The 25163-nt window shown below is 41.3% G+C and overlaps 4 protein-coding genes across 7 annotated transcripts; 2 read left to right on the top strand and 2 right to left on the bottom strand.

Moving 5' to 3' along the window:
* The first annotated feature begins 127 nt into the window (after positions 1–127).
* On the top strand, positions 128–1920 carry LOC105693660 (D-aspartate oxidase). 2 transcript variants are annotated; one of them, XM_048657652.1, is made up of 6 exons: positions 128–563; positions 642–765; positions 868–1013; positions 1087–1243; positions 1335–1604; positions 1676–1920. In XM_048657652.1, the coding sequence occupies exons 1-6, from the start codon at positions 379–381 to the stop codon at positions 1784–1786; spliced, it is 993 nt and encodes a 330-aa protein (XP_048513609.1). In that variant the 5' UTR covers positions 128–378; the 3' UTR covers positions 1787–1920. The 2 variants fall into 2 exon arrangements, with proteins under 2 accessions (XP_048513609.1, XP_048513607.1); XM_048657650.1 differs by having other exon boundaries at positions 615–765.
* A 1434-nt stretch (positions 1921–3354) lies between these two features.
* On the bottom strand, positions 3355–8688 carry LOC125501294. 2 transcript variants are annotated; one of them, XM_048656444.1, is made up of 2 exons: positions 5179–8688; positions 3355–4576 (listed from the first exon to the last, which is right to left on the bottom strand). In XM_048656444.1, exons 1-2 carry the CDS (start codon positions 5446–5448, stop codon positions 4490–4492), a joined length of 357 nt encoding a protein of 118 aa, XP_048512401.1. In that variant the 5' UTR covers positions 5449–8688; the 3' UTR covers positions 3355–4489. The 2 variants fall into 2 exon arrangements, with proteins under 2 accessions (XP_048512401.1, XP_048512400.1); XM_048656443.1 differs by having other exon boundaries at positions 5146–8686.
* Positions 8689–15331: 6643 nt separating this feature from the next.
* On the bottom strand, positions 15332–16218 carry LOC112694965 (uncharacterized protein PF3D7_1120600-like). Its single transcript, XM_048657469.1, has 3 exons — positions 16211–16218; positions 15554–15875; positions 15332–15484 (listed from the first exon to the last, which is right to left on the bottom strand). Exons 1-3 carry the CDS (start codon positions 16216–16218, stop codon positions 15332–15334), a joined length of 483 nt encoding a protein of 160 aa, XP_048513426.1.
* Positions 15842–17328, top strand: LOC125501295 (THAP domain-containing protein 2-like). 2 transcript variants are annotated; one of them, XM_048656446.1, is made up of 3 exons: positions 15845–16453; positions 16613–16775; positions 17224–17328. In XM_048656446.1, the coding sequence occupies exons 1-3, from the start codon at positions 16416–16418 to the stop codon at positions 17260–17262; spliced, it is 240 nt and encodes a 79-aa protein (XP_048512403.1). In that variant the 5' UTR covers positions 15845–16415; the 3' UTR covers positions 17263–17328. The 2 variants fall into 2 exon arrangements, with proteins under 2 accessions (XP_048512402.1, XP_048512403.1); XM_048656445.1 differs by having other exon boundaries at positions 15842–16453; positions 16613–17328.
* Positions 17329–25163: the final 7835 nt, after the last annotated feature.

Below are 25163 nucleotides of genomic sequence, written 5' to 3'. Positions count from 1 at the left end.
TGATAGTGTTGCGCATTTGAATTCATTTATTCCGCAGAGCAATATAATGTTTTCAGAGCATTCAACCCGTGATTAATGTGCACGCGTGTTGGAAAATCTACAGAGGCGTAGTACAGTAAACGGTGTATTTGTCGCGATCACATCGAAGCATTCGTAAAACTACAGATAATGCCGCACATGGCCGAACGATGTTGTTCGGAGTTCATCAAGATTGCGTCATCATATGATTAGCACCGTTTCTGCTAAAGCTGCAGCATTTTATCCGTGCGTTCTCTTGTGCGTTGCATCGTTGCGACCGTCAAAAATATTCACACATTATTCGAGCACGTATTAATCCGTGAATTGTCTCATAACAAAAGTAACGGCGATAAATCAAACATGAGGATCGCGGTAATTGGAGGAGGTATTGTTGGATTAACCACATCTCTTAAATTACGCGAAGAATTACGAAATTCCAATATCACAATCTTCGCCGATAGCTTCGACGATACCACTAGCCATGTAGCTGCTGGCTTATTTCGAATTGGAAATTCATTCTCTGGACCGACCGAAGAGTTGACCAGGTAATTATTAGATTGCACACGTAAATCCGAATCGATTCCGAAGTCTACTAGTCTTCTTTCCATGATTTCAATTTTTAGAAAATGGGTGAAGGACGCTTACGAATATTACGACGATATACGGAAAAGCTCTGAAGCGGGCATTGCTGGTGTCGCAGAAATATCTGGTTACTATTTTGCCAAAAGTGATCCACGCTTAGCCGAGGTGCGAATTATCCTAAAATTCATATATAACTCGGGTTAACAGCCACGTTCTACGTAATGTTAGCATGAACACCACTCGTAATGTGATTGTTGTTCCGAACAGAATCGTTGGTTCCCAAGCTTGGTCCCTGTGTACAGAAAAGTACAAAAAGCTGAATTGGATTTAGTAGGAAACGAATGGAATCATGGAACGTATTTTACCACACTGCTCACTGATCCTACGTTGTTTTTGCCATGGGGCAGATCCAAGTGAGTGTTCACTCAAGTCAATCCTTACAAACAGTAGCTAATTTAGAAATAATAATCTCATATGTTTCATCAGGTTGCAAGAAAATGATGTTAAACTCCTCCGGAAACGAATAAATAGTTTCGCAGAAATAGCATCCGATTTTGATGTGATAATGAACTGCTCAGGATTAGGAGCTCGCTATTTGTGCAACGACAGACGTTTAGTACCAATTCGAGGAGTAATAGCCAAGGTTTGTTTCATTCTCGCGAAATATAGAATACGCAAATGATTGATTTTTATCCAATCATTTCACACATCTCATTACGTTCTTAAATTAATAGGTAAAGGCTCCATGGATAAAAACAGCATTTTTTGGTGAATCAGATACGTACATTATACCAGGATTTAATGGAACTTGCACCCTTGGTGGCGTGAGAACTTTTGAATCTGACAAGCTGAATATTTGCCCATACGAAGCAACGGCGCTACGAGAAAGGTGTAACGGTTTGGTACCTTCGCTCGCGAAAGCCAAGACCATAAAACATCTAGCAGGTCTCAGACCGCATAGGGAGACTGTGCGTGTGGAACCAGAAATTATTGGAAAGACGAGGGTCAGTATGAAATATTCTAGAGATTCCAAATATCTTATTATTCTACTTAAAATATTTGAATTTTGTTGCAGGTCATCCATAATTATGGACATGGTGCTTATGGAGTATGTACCGCACCAGGTACTGCAAGTTACGCCGTTCAACTGGTGAAAGACGTTCACAGATCCACGTCACAACTTTAAGCATAATGATCGTCATTCTTATTATTTTTGATTGCCACATCGTACTATTACCATGCGATCGGACAAGTTGCGAAAAGTCAGAGTTATAAAGTTGTAAGTTGCAAAATAAAAGTGCCAGCCTAGGGCGCCATGTCCGTTTTGTGGTAAAACAGACACTTCATCGACCTCTGAGAAATTGTCGACCTGCCGCACGAGCGATCTGTAGATCCGATCTTTAAATTCGACCTTATAGACAATCCCACAAAAGGCACCTACGGTGCAAAAAAGTTCGCCAAGTACATCAAATGTTCAACCGTAACTACTATCAAAATATATCTAATGATTAATTAGAAGAATTCATGAATAATAGGAAAAAAAGAATCCAAATTAATTACTGTGCCAAGTACATGGAACTTTGCTACACGAATAGAAATTCTCGAGAAGATTGGAATAAAAATAAAACAACCCTAATAATTATTTGAAAGATTACGAAATTGGAAAGCAATTGATGAAAATCAATTCAATGAATCAAAAAGCAATAAAGATTGAAAAAATAAATCAAATTAAAAAAAAAATAGAAAAAAAAATTGGAGGTAGTAGGACTTGGGCGGCTATTTCGGAGAAAAAATTCAGAATTCTCGCAGGAAAATATAACATTATCCCGCCAAGAACTACGTACTCCGAGTTTTTTTTTTATTTTTTTTTTTAATGTAATTTATTTTTTCAATCTTCATTGTTTTTTGATTCATTGAATTGATTTTCATTTAGGGTCTTGGATACCAACATACATATATGTATCATTTTTTATGCGAGATTTCGTAGTTTCAACTATTTAGGCGTATTTTCGACTTATTCGGAAAAGCGAGAGGTGCATATCCCTTTATTCGTCGGTAGGAAGGTGCGCTGGTTGGAAAAACCAGGTTTTACAGTCAAAAAACTATGAAATTGAATTTTATAAAATGCGAGGTGCGTCGTGATGATTTCCCAGCATGGGGACCCGTCATCTCTATTTGCACCAATTATACACTAGTTTAGTCACTTGCTCACCGCTTTGACTACCCAGCGCACCATCCTAGCAATTAATAAAAGAGAATGCACCTCTCACTTTTTTGAAAAAGTCTAAAATACGCTCGAATACTTGAAACTAGCAAATATCCGACAACTCTACGCTTTTCGGACGGCCATATTGTCTTTAGACAGGCCCACATACGGTACACTAGTGTTACAATTTTCCGCTGCACAGCGCGCTCCAACCGCGTATTATGAATCCATTCCGAATTCGTATGTATACATCATCGTTTCGGAGTTGCCTCCGAGGTATCCAAGACCCTTATGGACAATGTTCGATTTTCACATTTGGCGCTGCAAGAATAAGATGAACGTCTGACATATGATCCTCCTCGTCAAAAATGTCGACATTGCCGGACGATGCTCGTTTTATTTATATCCGCCTACTGAACTTACCCCCGAATTATATTCGGTTATTGACTGAAGATCTTTGTTTTGTAAACAACGATAGTCAGTCTTAAGCCTGATTTTTGATTATGGACGGTGTTCGGGGAGGATATAAAGCATTATTTGCCCTTGTATTTTGTTTCGATGCGTTTATTTGATTAGTCTGACATTTATTCGAACGACGATTTCGATTTCTGATTGCCAATTATTATAACATTGAAGTTGGCCTGTCAACGGTACGTTATTTCGCCCCGTCGCTATATGGAAACACGTTTCGATTTTCCTTTGACATTTGGATACCGCGCCAACCGTCCTTGACCTTCAGATGACTACAATACAGCAATTACAATGTAACGCCAGAACTGAAAGTAACATTGATGGTGTCTTTTGTTTCGAATACCCATTTATTACCATTCATTGCAATCACTGCTACGTTAAATAGATCAATCATTCTAATGCTTATCATGTACAGCAATTACTTTGGGACGCAGTACTTCGCTCACATCAAAGAGTATAAGTCTTATACACTTTGGCTCACATGACATGCTTATACCGTGCGTTTCACGTGAAAGTGGCCGCGATCAGAGTATGCGTCGAAATATTCGAATTTCTCAGTCTCTGAGCGAGCCCGAGCCTTGTTATTGCTGGAGTCAGCGTAGCCACCGGCGTAGGCATAATGTTGTGAGATGTCACCTATGAGGGCTGATCTACTGCCGAATCAGCTCTCGCGGGTGACATCCCACAACAAGACGCCTACGCCGGTGACTACGTTATCTCCAGCAAGGCTCGTGCTCGCTCGCGGACTGCGAAATTCGAATATTTTGACGCAAGCGTAGATCGCGGCCACTTTCACGAGACGCGCACGGTGATCGTCGACATTGGCTAGTGGTCGATGTTGTTTGTTATTGCCGGTAACATGAATTACGTAAACAAACGCTTCCGCACGAATTTGACACTTTTCTTTCGATACTCTTCGTCACAACGTTAATCGATGCGCCGGTTGTTGCGTGAGGCATCGGCATGCATGCTCATTCGTTCCAGTGCGTCGGCATCTGAGGAAAATGCTTGCGAGTCGATAAAATAGGTTCCCTAGGTGACTACAAGACAGCGTCTAGCCATCGTTGATGTATCGTTAATTCAATGGATCTTTAACCATTTCGTTCAGCAACAGCTTTGATCAGCGCATACGTTTACGGCAGAGCTCGTGTTGTGTGAAGGGCCAGGAAAAAGACCGTCTTTTTCCGGGTAGCGTGAGGTAGACTCTGAATTTTACGGCGGCCCTTTGTTTGAGGGTACAGGAACTTTTGACTTGCTGGTATCGGGACGGGAACCAATTTTTCCATCGTTATCGGTATGCTAGGAAGAGAGAGGATGGTGTTAGGCATTACGGATTCGTACGGCAAGTTTTGAGAGTGATAATGAATATCGTACTTGAATTACAAGAAATCGTTGGTCCGATGGCCTGGACTCGATTTCGCAAGATTTATCCAAAATAGATCTACGTTTAGAAGGTTCGTTCACCTTTTGATTCGCTACCGTTCTCGTTACCAGGTAGAATCGCGCTGAGAAAGGTGTTTTTCGTGGGTGATGTGCCAGGAGAGCAATTGGTTTCTTTCAGGTGAGGTGAAAGTAAGCTTCGGATTTTTCAGCATCAGTTCGCTCGGAATTGGTCTTTGGGAAAAGGCTCTTGGTTTGTTGCAATGGATCAGGTTCTGACGAATCGTTCTACTTCTGTACGCTATCGGGAAAAAGGAAGGTGGAGGTTATGATATGAACTATAAGGAAAAGTGTTAATAATACGACTGACTCATGAACCTTTGTTGGATTCTTTGACATTGATGTGCTGATAGGAAATGGTCACATGGTAGTTGTGATGATTTGATGCAGTAAGCACTAATGAAAGACAAAGGTCGTAGTTGGCTTACCGAGAACTCCCTAGTGCATGGTCGGGATTTTACCTTGCGTCGGACCTTGTTGAATGTAGACTTTCTTTGTTTTGCATAGTCTTCCGCCATTTCGGGTCCTTGGATCTTTGTTGAGCGGGTGTGATTGAAGAGGAGCTTTGCGTTCGTTACGTTTCTGGAGAGGTAACTTCTTTCACGGATTTGCATAGGTAGTGCCGATGAATTTGTGGGTGTCGGTACACCTATGGAAGTAGGATCCTTTGGTATGCTTGGGGTTGGAAGGAAGGTGTTAATCGTGTTGATACAGTACAGCAGGTACGTCATAGAAGCATGAATTATGGTTGACTTACGATGAACTCCAGGGGAAATATGTTGGGTTTTGTGGACTGCGATGTGTAACAACGAGAAGCATCGGCGAAAGACTTACGTGTTGGCGAGTCTTTCTGCCTCTGATTCTGTTACAGCATTCAGAACCGAGTAGGATTAAGGGAATAACACTCAAGTTTGTGACGTGCCAGGAGGGAAAGCGTCCTTTTGTAATATCCAGGTGGTGGTGTTGGATCATTCGACGTTGGTTTTTGCCTGTGGGATTAGGAACCCTCGATTTGTAACACCGGAATGTGAGCTGCTGTATTTTTCGATATCGGTGTGCTTGGGAATTGGGGGAAGATGTTAGTTCTGATTCGATACAGTGGGTACTTCAGAAATGCAAAGTTTGTGATCGTCTTGCATCCATGATGTTTGTTACCTACATAATTGCTTTGCAGATACGACGACCTTGAACGCCCTGCTTATTAAATTCAATACGTCTGCATTGCGATGCATTGGAAACTTTATTACGCGTTCACTGCCGGTGACGATTACCGTTTACTTACGAGCTGTCACCTCGTAACCTTACAAGTAGTCGACCATCTGACGAGTGAACTTCCGACGTTTTAATTATCGATAAGGTGGATAAACGAGCTGCGCTTATTTAGGTTCATTTGCGAAACTGAAAGGTCTGTCACGGGGCCATGTGCCGTACAACGATACGTCCTACGTTCCAGCGATCGCAAATCTATCACTGGCACGTTGCGGCCGCCATGATAGCCTTGCCAACAGACGACAGATGACATTTCACTTCCACTAGTTCTGTATATCCCTCACGCAGCCAGCGTGGTGATCGGTGTCCAATCAAAACGCTGTCTTTCTGGGGGTTAACGAATAGGATTCGCTATGTGATCGCAATCTCGGTGCGCTGACACTACCTGCCAGACGGCAGAAAGTAGAACCTTTCTCACTGCCGCTGCACTGACCACTATTTGTTTTACACATCAACTCAAAAAGCTTGTCTACTACTCGTAAAATGTTTAAACAATAATATCTGCAAAACGCTTGGCCATCTCGTCTTTTTACTTGGCTCACTTTAAGTTCTAGTCCAGCCCAACATATACTGTGAATTTGGTCGAAATCGGTGACGACGAGTTCTCTCAGCCTCCCCTTGTGAGTTGGGGGATGTTCTCCTTCGATTTGTCATTTGAATTCAGCGCCAGTGTATGTCGGCATCGTATCGTCAACGAATTCAGACCTACAGGTCTGAATTCGTTGGTATCGTTACGCCGATGGTGTATACCGGCGCTGATGCATCTAGCAATCGTTGACTGATGATTAGCAATCTGCAGTCAACGTAGCAATGCCGACACAGAATCAGTCAGATGTCCCTACCGGGCTTCCGTATACATACATACATATGTATACTGCGACGCTAGGCTTTTTACCCCGGGCGGGGTTTACCCAGGAAACCTAGACGTTCCTTCGGCGCGATCTGGGCGAAACGGAAAAACGGAACGAAAATATTGTTGGGCGTCAGACGCATTATCGCATGTACTTGGCGCGAGACTCTGCCGGTCCCTGAACTACATCATCCCTCGAGGCCATGTGATAATGCTCACTATTAAAGAATTGTAAAAAATATTTTCCAAACAATAAAATATCCACGAATCGATTTTCGTGATCCTCCTCTGTATTCTGCTAGGAGACTTATTGAACGGGGACAATATTTGTTTTCATTTTTATAGAAACATTGAATATGATTCTCGGATACTTTATAGCAATATTTCGAAGTAATACATATTGTTACGCTGGGAAAAATCTCTTCACGGGATCTCAGCGTATACGCATCGCATGGTCCGATAGGTAGGTTAGTGCCAGTCGAGTAGGGCTGCTGTCGCGCTGTCATGACGTCGCGTCGTGACCAACGTCATGATGTTTGACCGCGGGCAGTCAGCCGCCTCCTCTTGGCGCTACCTCCAGACTCTTCGTTAGATGTCTTTGACGTCTGTCAATCTGACTTTGCCTAGTTGGCTGTTATTATTGTAAATAACAGTCTGTTCAGAACTAGCAAAGAGAGCGCACGCACCTTTTTCTGAATAAAACAGACTTCTCTTAAATCTATTCCCCTAACCCATTTATTCCTACTCCGGTTATCCGCCCGGAGTAACAATATGAATTTTTTTGGAAAAGGCTCAATATAGGTCGGATCGAAGATACAAGTGGATTTTCGAAAAGTTGAAAAAAAAAAACAAGTAGGTTTGAAAAAAAATACTTATCCACGACAATTATTAACGAAGATGGTTATTTGTTAAGTGTATCGGTCAGCTCGCGTCGCTCGGCCCTTCCACCACGCGCGTCGGCACCCCCCACCATGCATTTCAACCGATCGGACACGGCTCGAAGCGTTCAACGCTGTTCAATAATTTTTTTCATTATTTTAAACTACCCTGAAGATGTTGAAAAAATTCATGGTTATTCTGTGGAGTATTTGACGCATTTTGATATTTTTTTAGTTTCTTAATATTAATCACAGCAATAAATATCACCCAAAATCTAAGGTACTGTTATCTCCGGTTCTAATTGACAAATTCAGGTTTTTTTTGGCTGAAATACTCAATGAAGAAAGAACAATGAGAATCTTTTAAGATCTATTCGAATTTGGATTCAATTATCAGAGATATCTTTATTTGTTTGGGAGCAAAAATTTTAAAATCGCAGGAAAAGTCAGTTTTTATGGATGGAAAATTTTTTTTTTTTTTGTATCTAGAAAGAACTCATAGAACACTACCTTCATGATTGTTTGGCACCATGTGACGATCGTTCGTAAGAAAGTATGGGCAATCCGCGGATTTTGCCTCGTCGCGTATTGTTGCTCAACTATGAAACCTGGGTGAGCGAATCTTCAAATATTCTCTGGGGAAAGGATTGAAATTACTGCTCCATCAATTACAATACCACAAGTTAATTATTGATCGAGTTATTCGAAAAAATCCAAAAAAAAATTTTCCGTGTTTGCTTGCAATTTACAAGTAAACTAATTTTTATAAAATTTCAAAATTGGGCTCATAATTTCGATCTCTTCACGACGAACAACTTTTTTACGAAAACTTTCTCCGAAAAGTTTACAGAAAAAAAGTTATATCGCGAAATATGGGTTTTTTAATTTTCAAGAATCTTTTGCGGCCAAACCCGTTCGAAAAAAATGTTAGACGTTTTAGAGTAGCTCTCGACTGGTCCGAAGAAAATTTGAAAAAATCGGCCAGCCTATGTTTATTACAAAGCGTAGTTTTAATACGCTTTGTAATTTATGTTTGCATAACTCGGTAACTACGACTGAACGAAGACATCTTCACCGCATCCCGAAGACATCTGTACCGCATCTCGAAGACATCTCTACCGCACCCGTGATTCTCTCAGTACTGCACCATGACTCCCTGCTATGTTTTATGGCACTGATATCTACCGCTATGGCGAACCTCGCGGATGTGCAGCTCCGGATTGCTACGTTGCACAGGCATCCGAGGGTAGCATCCCATATATGAGAGGGCTGTTGATTATTTGTGGATCAAAATTAGATGGAGTGAAAGGATTCGCATACGACCCACTACCACTGGTTCTCACTATATCGCAAGCTGACTGATTCCCGAAGCAGCGTGGGAAATAGGGCCACTCGCTACGGCAACAGGGTCCCGCTGTGGTCGAATCCCGAAGGGAGAAATGAAGTTTTCTCGAGGTAAAAATCAGCTACACCACCTAGTGTTCTCGTCTCCGGTTCCGACGTCATATTGGCCCTCAGAAAGGCCTATGATGGTATGGCAGCCCAAAGGGAAGTAACCGTCGTGTCAATGGGTGAGTATAGCACCCCACGACGTCTGGAGGAGGATCAGGATGAGCGCAACATTCTCAGGCCTCCCCGTGCTACAGCTGATTGTTGGTTTCTGGTCGAGAGGCTACCGCACCAGGGAGAAGCCCAAATAACGCACTTACACCGCATGACAAACGCAGCAAGTTCTCGCCTGCAAATCTTACAATTATGAGTTTCACATTTGCTACGTGAGAGGAAGAGAGAGAGCAACATACTGCTTACGTCTCGCTACTCTCCGCCAACACCTAAGTTCCCGACGACTGACGAGTCGCCCCGAATCTTACCGTTGAGACTCAACGCCACCGTCTGCGAGGATCAAGATCAAAATCGATTCCTTCTTCTGTGTTCAGCTACCATTAACGTCGGACGTTTTTCCTTTACCGCCGAGTTACCGCTATCACTTAATTTACCTATCTGTGATCTATCTGTTTTTCTCTTGTACCATTTTTTTCTTTAAGGTAAGGTCTATTACTCTGGTGCTACGAAATCCGAAGTCTCCCGGAGGAATATTTTATTGTGTAGCGTGCCGCCTACGGGCCACGTGATTTGGTTCATTTTTCCCTTATTGTTAGATTCCAAAGAGCGACTTCGTGATTCTCTGACAATATCTCTATTTCTGATTTATTTCCGTTAATACTATTTGAATATCTTTGCTTATCTTTGTACCTTTCCGCTGATTTGTTCAGAACCTTACCGCATGTTATAGTAGTTCTCATATTGAATGATGCCCTGATTTTTAGACGAATTTATTAACTGTGTTACGTCCGACCGTGGTTGGTTGGAAGGGATCGTTCGCAACAGGAGTTTGTCTCGATTTTTTGGGTCCAAGTGCGAGCACTTTTCACCTGGGACTCGAGACCAGTACGAAGGTTGGAAATAGGGGTGGTTAATAATAATAATGGTGAAGTTAGGGGGAGTTGGATTCGCGAAGGATTTTCTTATTCGAAGAATGCTTTAATTTTGTATGCTGACCTTTTTGGGTCAGTTTTATCGATTGTTTTATAGTTAGGATATTTAGGGTTGAATTCTATCGGTATGGGTTGGGGGTAAGAGTTGGAGGGAGATGAGGAATTAGAAGAGTTGGGAATTGCAGGGGTATGAGGTGAAGAAAACAAGTTTTCTGAATTAACGTAATGGTCTAAAATAAACTGTGGGATTTCGCTTTCCGGAATGGAAACCGATTGTTGGAGTTGTTTTTGGAGGCGACGAAGCTGGACCCTGCGTCCTGCTCTTCTCCTCATTAGAGATTACTAATATACTCGTTTTATAGATTTACGAAATAACTAACTCGTACGAATTACTTGATCTTTGAGATAACTACAGCTATGGTGAGCGAGTTTCTCAACGGTCGTATAATTCAAAGAAAAAAAGTCAATGAGGAACACAACTACAGCTATGGTGAGCGAGTTTGCTTTCACAGACCTTTTCCTTTCAAGAGTTTTGAAATTCGCAAAATTTGAAGAATTAGTTAATTGAAATAAGGGCGAAGTTTGAATGAATAAATGATTATATTTCAAAAATAAAATAAAAAATACAAGATTTATAAATATAAGAATACTAGCTAACTGATGATCAGAAAACTCAAGTTAGAATCGGGAGTGTTGTGAATTGGGAAAATAAGAATTTGGAATGAGACGAGTATGTATGAAAATAACAAGACCTTGCTTGAACTGAGTTGGATTGACGAACTGACAATGAGTTTCTTGTTTGAGAGTGAATTTTTGGAACTCGTCTGGGACTGACTGGACTTGACTGAACTTGGACTGAACTTTTTCTTGAACTTTTCTCGAACTGAACTGAACTTCCTGGATTTTTTCGAACTGTGCTGAACTACACACTGAACTAAGATTTAGACTAACTATGTAACTATGACTATGACTACTTAACTATTACTACTGACTATTACTACGACTATTGACTATTACTACGACTACTGCCTATTGCTATGACTACTGACTAGTGCTTCTGCTACTGACTTGTGAGAGACGCGGTTTTTATAGTGAGATTTCGGGGGCGGTGTTTTGTAAATCCCTACGATTGGTTAGAATTTTCTTTTGGGGGTTCTTCCAATCGTGTGTGGTTATCTATTTTTTCCAAAATTTTTAAAATATCCCATTGGTTGGGTTTTTCTCCCACTTGAGTCTGTTTGTCTTGGGGTAGTTTTATGGGGTACAAACACTTGAGTTCTATGACTATCTTCGAGAAATTATTCGTTTTTTCAAAGGTTACTATTATTTAATGAACAAACTGGATTTTTACCAACTCCGAAATGGAAAATTCCTATCAAATTCGAATCATTGATTCGCGTTTTTGAACGGAGGTTCTATCATGATTTCTACGGATTTTGTATTATAAGATTGAAATTTATATATGGAACTACGGAATATTTCGAATTCGGAGTGGTTTACAATATGAAGAAAAAGGGTCTTGAGCTGCAAATGTCTGTGTGGATTAGGGATCTGTTTAGATTATGCCGGGGTTTTACGACCGACACATCTGCAAGATCCCAGGTTCGGATGGTCATCCTGAGAAACTTAGTTTGCTTATAATCTAGGGGGTATTGGAAATTTTGAATTTTAGAAGTACCCGTGGGACGTAACACTGTATCGCTGTGCATGGTAAAATCCAATATCTTAGGAAGTGTCACGATTGAACTCCCAGGGGTTAATACCGTTTGGCTGAACGCAGTTGCGTTAGAATAAGTTAGAATTACGATATCTTTAGGCCTTCCGCAATATATCTGATTACCGCTGTAAATTCCGCGGCGAATATCGCCGTCAGTTACGCATCTCAGCCCTCTGCTGAGCATACCGCCTATCGTTGCATTACCGCTGTAATTATCGCCTAAAATCTGTTACCGCTTACCGCTATTCATGACTGCAATGCCTTGCTAATGATTGTCACTAACATCCCGCTGTAAATTACCGCTAGACATTGTAATACACGGGAGAAATTTCATTGAAGGAGTTTTCTGTTGTCTGGAGTTAATCATTTTCACCGCATACGAACTGTAGGCACCTGTCATGCTAGAGCGGGGATAAGGCGTGAAGAATCGACAATTGTCGGGTAATGCCGATAATTGTCGACTCGACGTATCCTAAAAAATTAGTCCTCTTCTCCCTGGGCGACGCGTCGTGACGAGTAGACGTGAGCGATGATAAGATAAGTTCATAGAGATACGTATATATATATATATATTTAATTAATGTAATGTGCCAGGGAGATTGAGCTCATTACCGGATATCACTGCATTATTGTCTCTATATCCCGCTCGCCTTTCTTTTATTAGTCACGTCATGTATAAATAGTCGACGGTCCCTGATTTTATTTTATACACCTTTATTCGTTCTATTTATTCATATACACTGTGTCGCGTGCTATCTATTCTTACCATACCTGTTATTTGTTCCTTTTGTGATGTAGTGGCGTCTCATTATTTTACATGCAAAACATATATGTACGGCAAGAGGACCCAAGAAATTATATAACTATTATACATAATGAGCGCCCAGACAACTTATAACTAAATTAAAGATAATAATACCTGCCAACAAATATTGATCAACGTGTAATCTTAATTCATAGCGATATTCAAAAGTAAAGGAATCGTTACAGAACCTTGCAAATTTAGCACCTTACAGCCCAGCCCCTCTACCATTTCCTCGGTTCAATTGAGCTAGCCGAGTTTGTGTTCGTCGTCCCTCGGTTCTCCTATATCCAAGTTATTCGATTATCTGTGATTTAGTTTGATTTTGTTTGTCACGATTGAAAAGAAAGTTCAATTGATATCTTGAGTCTCTTGAGTAAGTGAGGATTACTTAGAAACGACGCATTTGCGTCTGGCGCCCAACAATCCGTTCGTCGGAGGAGGACCACGGGGACGCCGTCGGGGAACGGATTAGAAGATTCCGACTAATATAAAAATATTCCGTTGCAAAATGGCGCCCAACGTGGAGCCACGAGAGTGCTGAATATCAAAATCCGCAGGTTCTATTCCGCTAACTTTCCCGCTTAACTTCTCCGTTAATTTACCGCCATAAACCTCAGTTGTCTTGTCGGGTAACCGTTATAAAATTTTGGCTGTTCAGGTACGAGCTCGCATTTTCGAGATTTTGGCTATCACACTGTAAAATTAAAAATTTGCCCAACCGTTTTGTCGCTGGAGTTCGTTCGAACCCAAAAAAAACCCAAAATAGAAATATTTAGGATTACCGCATGAAGAGCTTGGCTTGAGTGAAGAACTGTTGCTAATCCCGCATCCCTTGTTAATTCTCCAGTCCGTTGATCGATCGCTCGGTGTTGTTGTTACGCCGCGAAACCCGCCGTTTCTTTTGATATTGTCGCGATTGAGGATTAACGCCGCCAATTTCTAGTCCGAACCGGTACTAACCAACGGTTTATTTACGGCTTATGCCACATAAAGACTACGAGTGGGTTTATTTACTGTCCGAACTTGCGTTACGATCCGTCGTCCGCCAACGTTTTTTATCGAACGAAGGAACTATCCCTGAACTCCGCGAAAAAGTAATCCAGTCGTTTCGACAAGCACGTGCCTCCATTTCGGCAAAGGATAGGCTCGAGGACGGTTCTTCGTCAGAACCAGTAGAGCTGGATAAAAGTTCCATTCAGGTACCACATTCCCGCCATACCGAGCGTCCCGGATCCGCCACGTTAACGGCTTCGCCGTCCATATCGGTTGAGAGCCCTAGTGCGATCCCCGCAGGTGAAACGCAGGACGTCCGTAGTCAGGTTCCACCTCCTGAGCACGATTCGCCGAGGACAGGACAAGATCCGACTCGACCTCCGTTCGTACCACAACAAAGACCGAGTTACAAACAATTTTTGCCGCCAATATCGCACACCGTATCGCAAAACGTACCACAGGGCGCCCCCGCCCTACCGACCTCCCTATCGCAACCCCTACCGCATTTCGATGTCCAGATCGTGCGCTCGATAGTTTTCGATGTCCGGGTCGTGCGCTCGATAGTTTTCGATGTCCAGGTCGTGCGATCCATAGTTTTCGATGTACGGGTCGTGAGCTTGATAGTTGACGATGTCCAGGTCCTGCGATTCATAGTTTTCGATGTCCAGATCGTGCGCTCGATAGTTTTCGATGTCCGGGTCGTGCGCTCGATAGTTTTCGATGTCCAAGTCGTGCGCCCAATAGTTCACTATGTCCAGGTCGTACGTTTAATAGTATACATTGTCTAGGTCGTGCGCTTGATAGTTCACGATGTCCACGTCGTGCGCTCCATGGTTTTCGATGTCCAGGTAGTGCGCTCCATGGTTTCCAATGTCCGAGTCGTGCGCTTAATGAATCACGATGTCCAGGTCCTGCGATTCATAGTTCTCGATGTCCAGGTCGTGCGATCCATAGTTTCCGATGTCCGGGTCGTGAGCTTGATAGTTCACGATGTCCACGTCGTGCGCTCCATGGTTTTCGATGTCCAGGTAGTGCGCTCCATGGTTTCCAATGTCCGAGTCGTGCGCTTAATGAATCACGATGTCCAGGTCGTGCGCCCAATAGTTCACGATGTCCAGGTCGTACGTTTAATAGTATACATTGTCTAGGTCGTGTGCTTTATAGTTAACGATGTCCAGGTCGTTTCTCTCATGGTTTTCGATGTCCAGGACGTGCAGTTCATAGTTCACGATGTCTAGGTCGTGCAATTCATAGTTTCCAATGTCCGGGTCGTTCGATCCAGAGTTCTCAATGTCCAGAAAGTGCGTTTGATCGTTCTTAATGTTCAGGTCGTGCGCCTGATAGTTTTCGATGTCCGGGTCTTGCGATCCATGGATCGCAATGTCCGGGTGTTGCGCGTCATAGTGTCCAATGTCCAGGTCGTGCGCTTGATAGTTTTCAATGTCCAGGACGTGCAATTCATAGTTTACGATGTCCGGGTCGTGCGCTTCATAGTTTTTGATGTATAGGTCGAGCGTTCGATAGTTTTCGATGGCCAGGTCGTACGTTTGATAGTATACGATGTCCAGGTGGTGCAATCCATGGTTTTCGACATTCAGGTCGTGCGCTTAATGCTTCGAGATGTTCAGGTCGTGCGCCTGATAGTTTTCGATGTCCGGGTCGTGCGATCCGTAGTTTTCGATGTCCAGAACGTGCAATTCATAGTTTACGATGTCTAGGTCGTGCGATCCATAGTCCTTGATTTTCAGGTCGTGCGTTGCCTAGTTTTTGATTTCCAGGTCGTGCGCTCAATATTTTTCGATGTCCGGGTTGTGTGATCTATAGTTCACGATGTCTAGGTCGTGCGATCCATAGTTTTCGATGTCCAGGTCGCGCGCTCGATAATTTTTGATGTCCAGGTTGTGCGCTTCATGGTTCTGGATGTTTAGGTCGTGCGTTCGATAGTTCACAATGTCCAGGTCATGCGCTCCATGGTTCTGGATGTTTAGGTCGTGCGCTCGATAGTTCTCGATTTCCAGGTCGTGCCATCCATAGTTTACGATGTCTAGGTCGTGCGCTCCATAGTTTCCAATGTCCAGGCCGTGCGCTTTATAGTTTTTGATGTCCAGGTCGTGCGATTCATAGTTTTTAACGCGCGCAGGGGCGGAGCCACTAGTTTTTATAAAATTTCAAAATTGGACTCATCTAGATCTCTTCGCGACGACCAATTTTTCACGAAAACTCTTTCCGAAAAGTTCGACGAAAAAAAGTTATATCGCAAAATATGGGTCTTTCAATTTTCAAGAATCTTTTGCGGCCAAACTCGTTCGAAAAAATTGTTAGACGTTCTAGAGAAGCTTCTGACTGGTCTAAAGAAAATTTTAAAAAATCGGCCAGCCTATGTTTTTTCAAATTAATATAGCCGCCATTTTCTGCTCAATTCGACTGGACTATAAGTGAAGCATGTAAATACATGGACGTATAAAATATAGGGACGGAGCACAAACCCTCTCATCTGGCAACGCGTAAGTAAGGGGGGTGACGTGAACTGCGCATGAGCCTTCCACTACTCCGGTGGACGCTTGATGATTCGTTGGCGAGTTTTGTTGTGCTAAATCAAATATCAGTTCTGTGTAGTATCCATGCTGGCATACTTGTTAAATACGTAGAAAATGGGTTTACACGGAAAATGTATTCTGAAAAATTGTAAAAATGCACGGAGATTTAGTAAAAAAAGTGGCTTATCATCGGTAAGTTATTAGTGATTATGGATGCGTAAAATATCTATATAGTGACATAAATTTGAGGTTAGGAAATACTCGACGTTTCGTAATATGCGTTTGCAATAGTCTAATAACGATGTAGATTACTACATCGTTAGTCTAATCAATAGCATCATTGTGTAACAGTTTTCCAAAAGATAAACAAAGAAGGCAGCAATGGGCTACAGCACTACACTTAAACCAATACGAAGTAACAGATGACCATCGAGTCTGTTCAGATCATTTTTTTGAAAAAGATTTCGACAACAGTTTATGCGTAGTGAGGCTGCGAGAAAGTGCGGTTCCATTTGTGAGTAAAATTGTCACAAATATCTCTGAGAGTGGCCTAACATAATTTTTTTATTTATTCCAAACGTGATGGTAAATGCAAGTAAATGATTGTAGTGTTTATATTCTTTGCTTTCATAAATGTATGAAGTATTGGAATCAATGATCGAACAATGCAATTCAAAGTAATTCAATAACTCTTTAGGTTTTCCTATCTATACCTTGTTAGATAAAAGATCATTCCATCTTTCTGATTTTATAGTTCCTTCTTACCTGTTCTTCACCATTCTATTATTCCTTTTTCCTTACCTTTGTATAATACACATATAGATGCTACCATCATTTCTATGCACTTGTACGAGTAGTTTACGAATTTTCGCATGATTTTGTTTTGTCACCTGCATAGCTGAATGTGATTTTCGTCTAATGATTTTTCGACAATAACTTAAATTGTGCATTCTTCATTTCAGGAGACCTTTCAAATATCGACTGTGACACCAACTGTGTGACTGTGCTATATATTAATTGTACGTACATATGGAATTTTCCCCCCAATAAATAAATTTGACTTTGAATTATGTGTTTAAATGTTTTTTTCACAGCAACTGTACTGTTATTACACATGATTAATGTTTATGTGTATAATTATATTCAATATTTACATGCGAAAGTTTAGTTTTGATGCGTGATATTAGTTGTTAATTATATTTCGGAAAAAGCTTGAAGTGGCAGGTTTTATTTTATGAGACAAGTCTTTCGCACTACAAACGATGTAGTAATGCACTACATTTGATTTAATTCGTGGCGTACTGCGCTCATGCGCAGTGCTCCGCCAATCCGGAGCCGTCCACCCTTTGAGTGGGGATACTTTTCCTCTCCCGATCTACTAACAAGTAAGTAAGTAACTTGTAAGTTCACCCCCTTACCTAAGATGGGACTTTGTGCTCCGTCCCTATATTTTATACGTCCATGTGTAAACACTACGCGATTTGATTTAGGTTGGCAAAATATCCCTAGTGGAATTTACAGCAGCGCCACAGCAGAGGTGGGGGGATCCGGCGCCCCTCGACTCGCATCGACCGGCCACGATCTATCATGATTCACGGCGCGTTAACTTCACAAAACTGACACAGCTATTTACCGAAAATATTAGAATTATCTGTCGATTATATCGTAGAAAACACGACTGATGTCGTCATTTTTGTCAGAGAAATGATACGGTGAATTCAATAGGATAGGATTATCTCCGTCGATGACAGAGTAAACACTTGCCATTGATGCATTCGAAATGAGTGTTGTAAGAAAAGGTCAATAAACGAGACGCATTAGGGATAATTGCATGGTAACTTGTTACTGCTTCAGACTGTCAACGCGTCTCGTTTATCGTTAAATCATATTTAATCATCGTTAAATGGCTGTGTCAGTTTTGTGAGGTTAACACGCCGTGGATCATACCTCTATCAAGCTAGAACCGCCACATCGCAAAATCAAATTTTACTATAGTACATAATTAAGGGCTAATTGGAGGCTAATTAAATGCTTTATTGTCGAATTAGTTGCTCGATCTTATTTTGGAAAAATGTGTGGCGGTGCCAGCTTGAGATCAAGCTGCAACCGCCACGCCTAAAAACTGGGAAGAAAAAATTATTTCGAAAAACTGCTTACGCAAGAATTAAGGGCTAATTAGAGGCTCTCAAACGCCGTATCGTGCGAATTAAATACACCACCCCCTGGCTGGGAAAAACCGCCCCCGGCGAAGGAAACCGTTCCTACTTCCGAACAAGACACGTTACGGGGTTCTGCTTTGCCTCTAAATTCATCTCGAATCAGAGGCTCTCGAACGCCGTACCGTACGAATTGGGTGCTCCACCCTCTGACTCGAAAAAATCACTCCCGGCGCCGAAAACCGTGGTTACAAGTTGACCGAACAAGATGCACAGTTCCGAGAGGTATCAAAATTTTTTACGAATAATAGGGTCATACCTGTGTGCTACACAAATCCGAAGCCATTACCCTCATCAGAGTGAACAGCCGCTGATTCCGAAAAAGTTCTGCAGAACTCGACACATGAAGATTCAAAGTTGAGTCGAAATGAAAAATCATCAACTTTATCAAGATCTTCTATTGTTAAATCTGCGCTGAATTATTTCATTCGTTACTCGAATTTGGGATTACATCAGACGGACTTTCGAGAAATACGCACGCTCATATTCAATCTGAAGTTCAGAAGTCTACAACACGTCTAGTTTCCCCAAAAAATGAATTTTATAGCAGAAACAGTGCTTCTATTTGTTAGTGTCACGTTCTTGTAAATTTCGATCCAGGTAATGGAACTCATTAGACTGCAGATTCGTATTCACCGTGGACATTTTCTCCTGAGTAGTATGCCTAACTCGTGCGACCCGATGTTTCTCAAAATCAGAGAATAAAACAGTTGTCATGTCGTTCAGCCATTTATTATTTTGATGATATTTATTACACAAATAAATTACCATGATAAAAATACCACGTCAATGAACAAGACCGAGGCTAATCACCTTGTGCTTTCAGGTAGAATAAGAAATTATTAAGTTTCAAGTATTTCTCAAGGCATATTCAAATCTAAAATGTGAAATAGTAAACAAATCACGAATATTCATGTGTTACGTCCGATCGGTTGGTTGGAAGGGATCGTTCGCAAACAGGAGTTTGTCTCGATTTTTTGGGTCCAAGTGCGAGCACTTTTCACCTGGGACTCGAGACCAGTGCAAAGTTGGAAACAGATGTGGTTTAACAATAACACGGGAAATTTGAGGGTGACCTTTTTTTTCCAGTCGAAGAGGGATTTTGCAATATAGTTATTTTACAAAATTTTAATTTTACGGAAAATGACTAACTCGTACGAATTACTTGATCTTTGAGATAACTACAGCTATGGTGAGCGAGTTTGCTTTCACAGACCTTTTCCTTTCAAGAGTTTTGAAATTCGCAAAATTTGAAGAATTAGTTAATAGAAATAAGGGTGAGTTTTGAATGAATAAGTGGTTATATTTCCAAAATAAAATATAAAATACAAGATTTATAAATATAAGAATACTAACTAACTGATGATCAAAAAACTCAAGTTAGAATCGGGAGTGTTGTGAATTGGGAAAATAAGAATTTGGAATGAGACGAGTATGTATGAAAATAACACTTTGCTCAAATTGAGTTGGATTTAGAATAGATGGTGCGGACTGCACTGATGAACTTCCGATTCAATATTAGAGAAAACTGCACTGAAGTTAAGTTTTAAGTTGATGGCCGAGACTAAGCACTGATCGTGATTTTTGAACGTAGGTAAGACTAGAAGAGTGAAGATTGAGACTAAAAACTGAAGCTTAAAACTAAACCTAAACTAAGATTTAGACTACTTCTACTCAACTACATAACTATGACTGACTAACTGAGAGACTGAGAGTCTAACTGAGAGTGAGTGTTTTCCGTTGAGTTGCGGTTTTTATAGTAAGATTTTGAGGGCGGTGTTTTGTAAATCTCTACAATTGGTTAGAATTTCCTTTGGGGGATTCTTCCAATCGTATGTGTTTATCTATTTTTTCCAAAATTTTTAAAATATCTCATTGGTTGGGTTTTTCTCCCACTTGGGTCTGGTTGTGCTGGGGTAGTTTTCTGGGGTACAAACACTTGAGTTTTATGACTGTCTTCGAGGAATTGTTCGGTTTTTGAAAGTTTACTATTATTTAATGAACAAACTGGATTTTTACCAACTCCGAAATGGAAAATTCTCATTGAATTCGAATCATTGATTTGTGTTTTTGAACGGAGGTTCTATCATGTTTTTTACGGATCTTGTATTATAAGATTGAAATTTGACTAAATTCTTGCAATTTTACAAGTGTAACGAGTGTGTGATGATGTTTTATTGACGCGGAGACGTTTGGATACACTTGTCGAGATTTCTAGTTACACTAAAAGTTAAGCTACTTCAGTAAAAAAAAAAAGACATTCGGATTTTGCAAGCTGTGTTTTGAAGAAGACAACTTCAGCTTCATTTTTCGCACTTGAAAAATTTTCACGATTGTTTTGGACCCTGTACGAATTTTCCAATGTGGCTATTTGTCGGCCATTTTTCGCTCTTCGAAAATTGGACCTATGATCCGTGGAAAATTTTTGCGTTAGTTTTTTCTATGAAAAACTAACAGAGGATCTCAAAAGCTTTATTTTCGTTTTTACAATGCGATTTTTTTCCGCACCGTTGTTGCATTTTTGGCAAAAAAGACAAGTATTAGAAAATGCGGCGTAATCCAAAAAGTATAGGGTTTGCATTAGAATTGCTAGCATTTTTTTACAATTTTTCTCAACAAAAAACGGAAAGCCGTTTCTCAGTCAGATTAAGAATAAAATTCGGCAGCTTTATAACTCAGATACGTACCTAATAGGGCTAGAATTTCTGTTACAGGTCCCCAGTTCACCAATTTCCTAAGACTCTTGTTCGGAAGTGGCAACGGTTTTCGGCGCCGGGAGTGATTTTTTCGAGTCAGAGGGTGGAGCACCCAATTCGTACGGTACGGCGTTCGAGAGCCTCTAATTCGAGATGAATTTAGAGGCAAAGCGGAACCCCGTAACGTGTCTTGTTCGGAAGTAGGAACGGTTTCCTTCGCCGGGGGCGGTTTTTTCCAGCCAGGGGGTGGTGTATTTAATTCGCACGATACGGCGTTTGAGAGCCTCTAATTAGCCCTTAATTCTTGCGTAAGCAGTTTTTCGAAATAATTTTTTCTTCCCAGTTTTTAGGCGTGGCATCTCAAGCTGGCACCGCCACACATTTTTCCAAAATAAGATCGAGCACCTAATTCGACAATAAAGCATTTAATTAGCCTCCAATTAGCCCTTAATTATGTACTATAGTAAAATTTGATTTTGCGATGTGGCGGTTCTAGCTTGATAGAGGCGTTGAGTGTAGATATGGGTATAGAGGTGAAGTTAGGGCGAGTGGCTTGACCAACCTGAGACGGCAGGGGAAGAACGGTTTCGTATCCAGCCACTAAGGCGCGCTACTTAGGTATCTTGGAGGCTTGGATACGCGGATCCCACACGCACGAGTAGCTTTGGCAGTGTGGGTGAGTTCGACCTGTGTGGGACTGTAAGTGTGAACCGAGCGCACGGTCCGAGTCGAGGGACTCTACGTACTTCGGAAGCGCTTCGAATCCGTTCGGCCTCGGCCCCGCGCACTGGAAATTCAAACTAATACTTTGCTACATTCAGTCATGGGTTATAATACAAAAAACTCTTACTTGAGAGCGATATCGATGCTTTGCAAAATTTCAATAGAAACGTAAAACATGTTAATACTCGTTTATATTATGTTTTTGGGTTCATATTTTCATCCTGTAATCAGCTTTTCCGTGATTGCCCCAACTCATGAGATCGCATAAACGCACTATACCCACAAAGGTGTACCTAAAAAAATCGTATATTGACATTAGGACGTCGTATGACGTCAGTTGTATGGAATTGGGAACTCTTTTAGATTCATATGCCTGGGAGAAATAGCGAATTGTGTTAGTTGATATAGTCGAAATACTATTGGCCATCATGAAATCGTATTCAACTTCGAATTGCTGTAATTTTTCTGCCGGAATCTAACAGGGGAATACCCTGATATCTATATCTGTATCTGTATGCATACCTTATACTGGCGCCGTCGAATGGTTTGGGGAAGTAGATATAATCGATTCCAATAACAAAAACGTAGAATGGAATGTTTGGAATGAATTGAATTAATTGCCTCGAATGGGAAATTTGCCGCGACACGCATTCGAAATGCAACCGATTTGTCGAGTTAACCGAGGAAAAGAAATGAATCACAAGTTCATTATTAGCGCGTTTCGCGAGTGCTGCTATACTGTGAAGTGTCAGGTAGGTACGAATTTCGTGAATTAATTGTTATTGAGTTATAGTATAGTGAATTTAATTACGATTGCACTCGTTTTCAGGTATCAGTTGTTTTTATTTCGAGCGAAATATTAATGGCAATACGACAGCTCATGAACCGAACAACGCAGGTGGTAGGTATACATATGAGAACTAGCAATGACAATAGCATTGCATTCACAAGTGAGTGCTATTCGCACTGTATTTGGTATTGTTAGAAGTATCGTCGTTGTTGTTACTATTATTATTGTTTTTGTCATTGTTGCTGTCGTTATTGTTTCCACCATTAGTATAATTGTTCTTATTATTCTCTTTTTATAGTGACTTATGTGGAATGAATGTAAGATATACTAGGGTATAGTTTCATTTGTTCATTTTTTTCATTTTCAGGTAACAGAGTCATATGCGGGTCACCTTAGATCGGTATAGCAATGTGCGTCGTATATTTCTTCAACGTGTCAAATCATTAAATAAACAACTGCATGTATTTTAACTGCATGTAAGTCAATGGCTCATGTAAAGCATACTAGATGCAGAGGTTACGAGCATTGTAATCATGTAGGTATAATTATATTGCACATTGCGAGATGCTAGGACTATATAAATCTAGAAAATAATAAACTTAAAATACTGACCGATATGGGCTATAATATACATATATACAATACAAGGTAAGAAACACCTAAGGCGCGATAAGATGACTAGAGGCTATTATATCAGGTAGGTTTTCGAATTATTTAATATCGCAACAATGAATGGCACTATCGCTCACTGAAATCTGAATTTCTTTACAGCGGCGCTCTCTTTTCGAGAATTCGGTCCTTGACGGACTAGATTCTTCGACCGCTTTGCCCGTTCTTTCTCGTCAACCGAAAACCACTTTAACCCTCGTGTTAACCTGGATACGAGAAGTTTACGAAGAGCAAAAAGCCTGTGCTCTCAACAGGGATGGTCGAACCAACAAGCCCGTGTCTGGTTCATTCGTTCAACGATTAATCCCTGCACCTTGTCTATGACCCCATATTCCGTTTGCACGAACGGGTACTCGATTGCATCAATATTTAATTGCATGGTGCATATCTCTCGGTAAGTCTCAGAAACGTTGGTGAGATTACCCATGGACAAAGGCTCGTCATCACTAAAGGTAGGGTATGGCTTATAACACGTCAGCATTTGATGTTGGTGCGTTGCCTGGCGCGTATCCGAGAGCAGTACTTTTGAGTACTCGTCGCAATTAAATTTTTTAATACACTGTCGTGCAGAATAGCCGGCGAAATAATAAATGGCATTAGCCTCTAACGTTGCGCTAGAGACTGATGTTATTTCCTCCACCATTTCCTCATTACTATCGTCGCTGAGCACATTTTTATTGATAATATTTTCAGGTGATATCTCTGCCGTGCACGTGGCCGTTTCACCTTTGCAAGGAATAATTACTGTATCCGACGAAGTACCTACGGCATTACCATTATCGTCGGTCAAATTATCGACAATGATAGTGTCATTATCCGGCTCACAGTTTGCTGTTTTAGGTGGAATCAGCAGACGATTGCTCACAACATGTTGTAGATTCTGCCGGAATTGGGTGCTCGTTGGATTACTCCTATACGAAACGCGTTGCCGGATGATTGAGAACACATTCTCCACCGGATCTTGGTTGAGTCGCGCCGTCAGTAAGTAAGCGATATTTTCTTCGACCAAGTCACCCCATAGTTGTAGAATCGAAACTAGACTGAATTTCAAATTTGTGAATGTCGGCGGTTCTTTAACAGTGTCATCAGCCATGGTCCACGTACATACCTATCCAATCGAGGAGTTCGCGCATTTTATTCTCTACCTGAATATTTTGTGAACCCAGTGGCCTACACAGCGGATTGGGATCACTGAGAGTACGACTATTTACCGTATCAAACAAATCGTTTATGTGCTTGATAAAGCTGCCAAGAGCGAACGTACGGTTATCAGCACTGACATCGGTGTTCAGAGTCGACAGCGTAAACAAAGCTGCAGAAACACTGTTGTTGAACGACTGCGTCGCGAGTTAAAAAATTGAAAATTACTTTTTTATTCGAATGATATAATTAAGGATGCAAATAATATTGTATTACTTAGTTCTTATTTTGACAGTAACAATTGGGAAATAAAAAAAATTCACCTAGTGCTAATTCAATTACTTTCTGTATGCGCTTTTCGCAACCCCGCAAGCTACACAATTGCCAGTTCTCGATTGACGCGTAAGATCAAAATCGGAACGCCGCGCGCCAGCGAGAATCGATTGTGTGCGTGCATATCATTTACAGGGACCCGTATGCGGTGAGTGACCGACTGCAGCGCACCAAGTAGTGGGGAGGGAAAGCTCGGGCCGTCCGTGAGCCTTTGCATGTGGTAATCTCATGTACGCGAGACCGCTCTGCGTGTGCGTAAAATTGGGCAATTTTTGTCAGCGCCATCTACTAGTGGAGAGGCAAAGCTCTTGTATATAAGGAAAAGTACATAAGCA

Source organism: Athalia rosae, chromosome 6, assembly GCF_917208135.1.
Source record: "Athalia rosae chromosome 6, iyAthRosa1.1, whole genome shotgun sequence".
Lineage (NCBI taxonomy): Eukaryota > Metazoa > Arthropoda > Insecta > Hymenoptera > Athaliidae > Athalia > Athalia rosae.
Note: the sequence above shows the minus strand (reverse complement) of the source record. Positions and strands in the feature narration are given on the sequence as shown.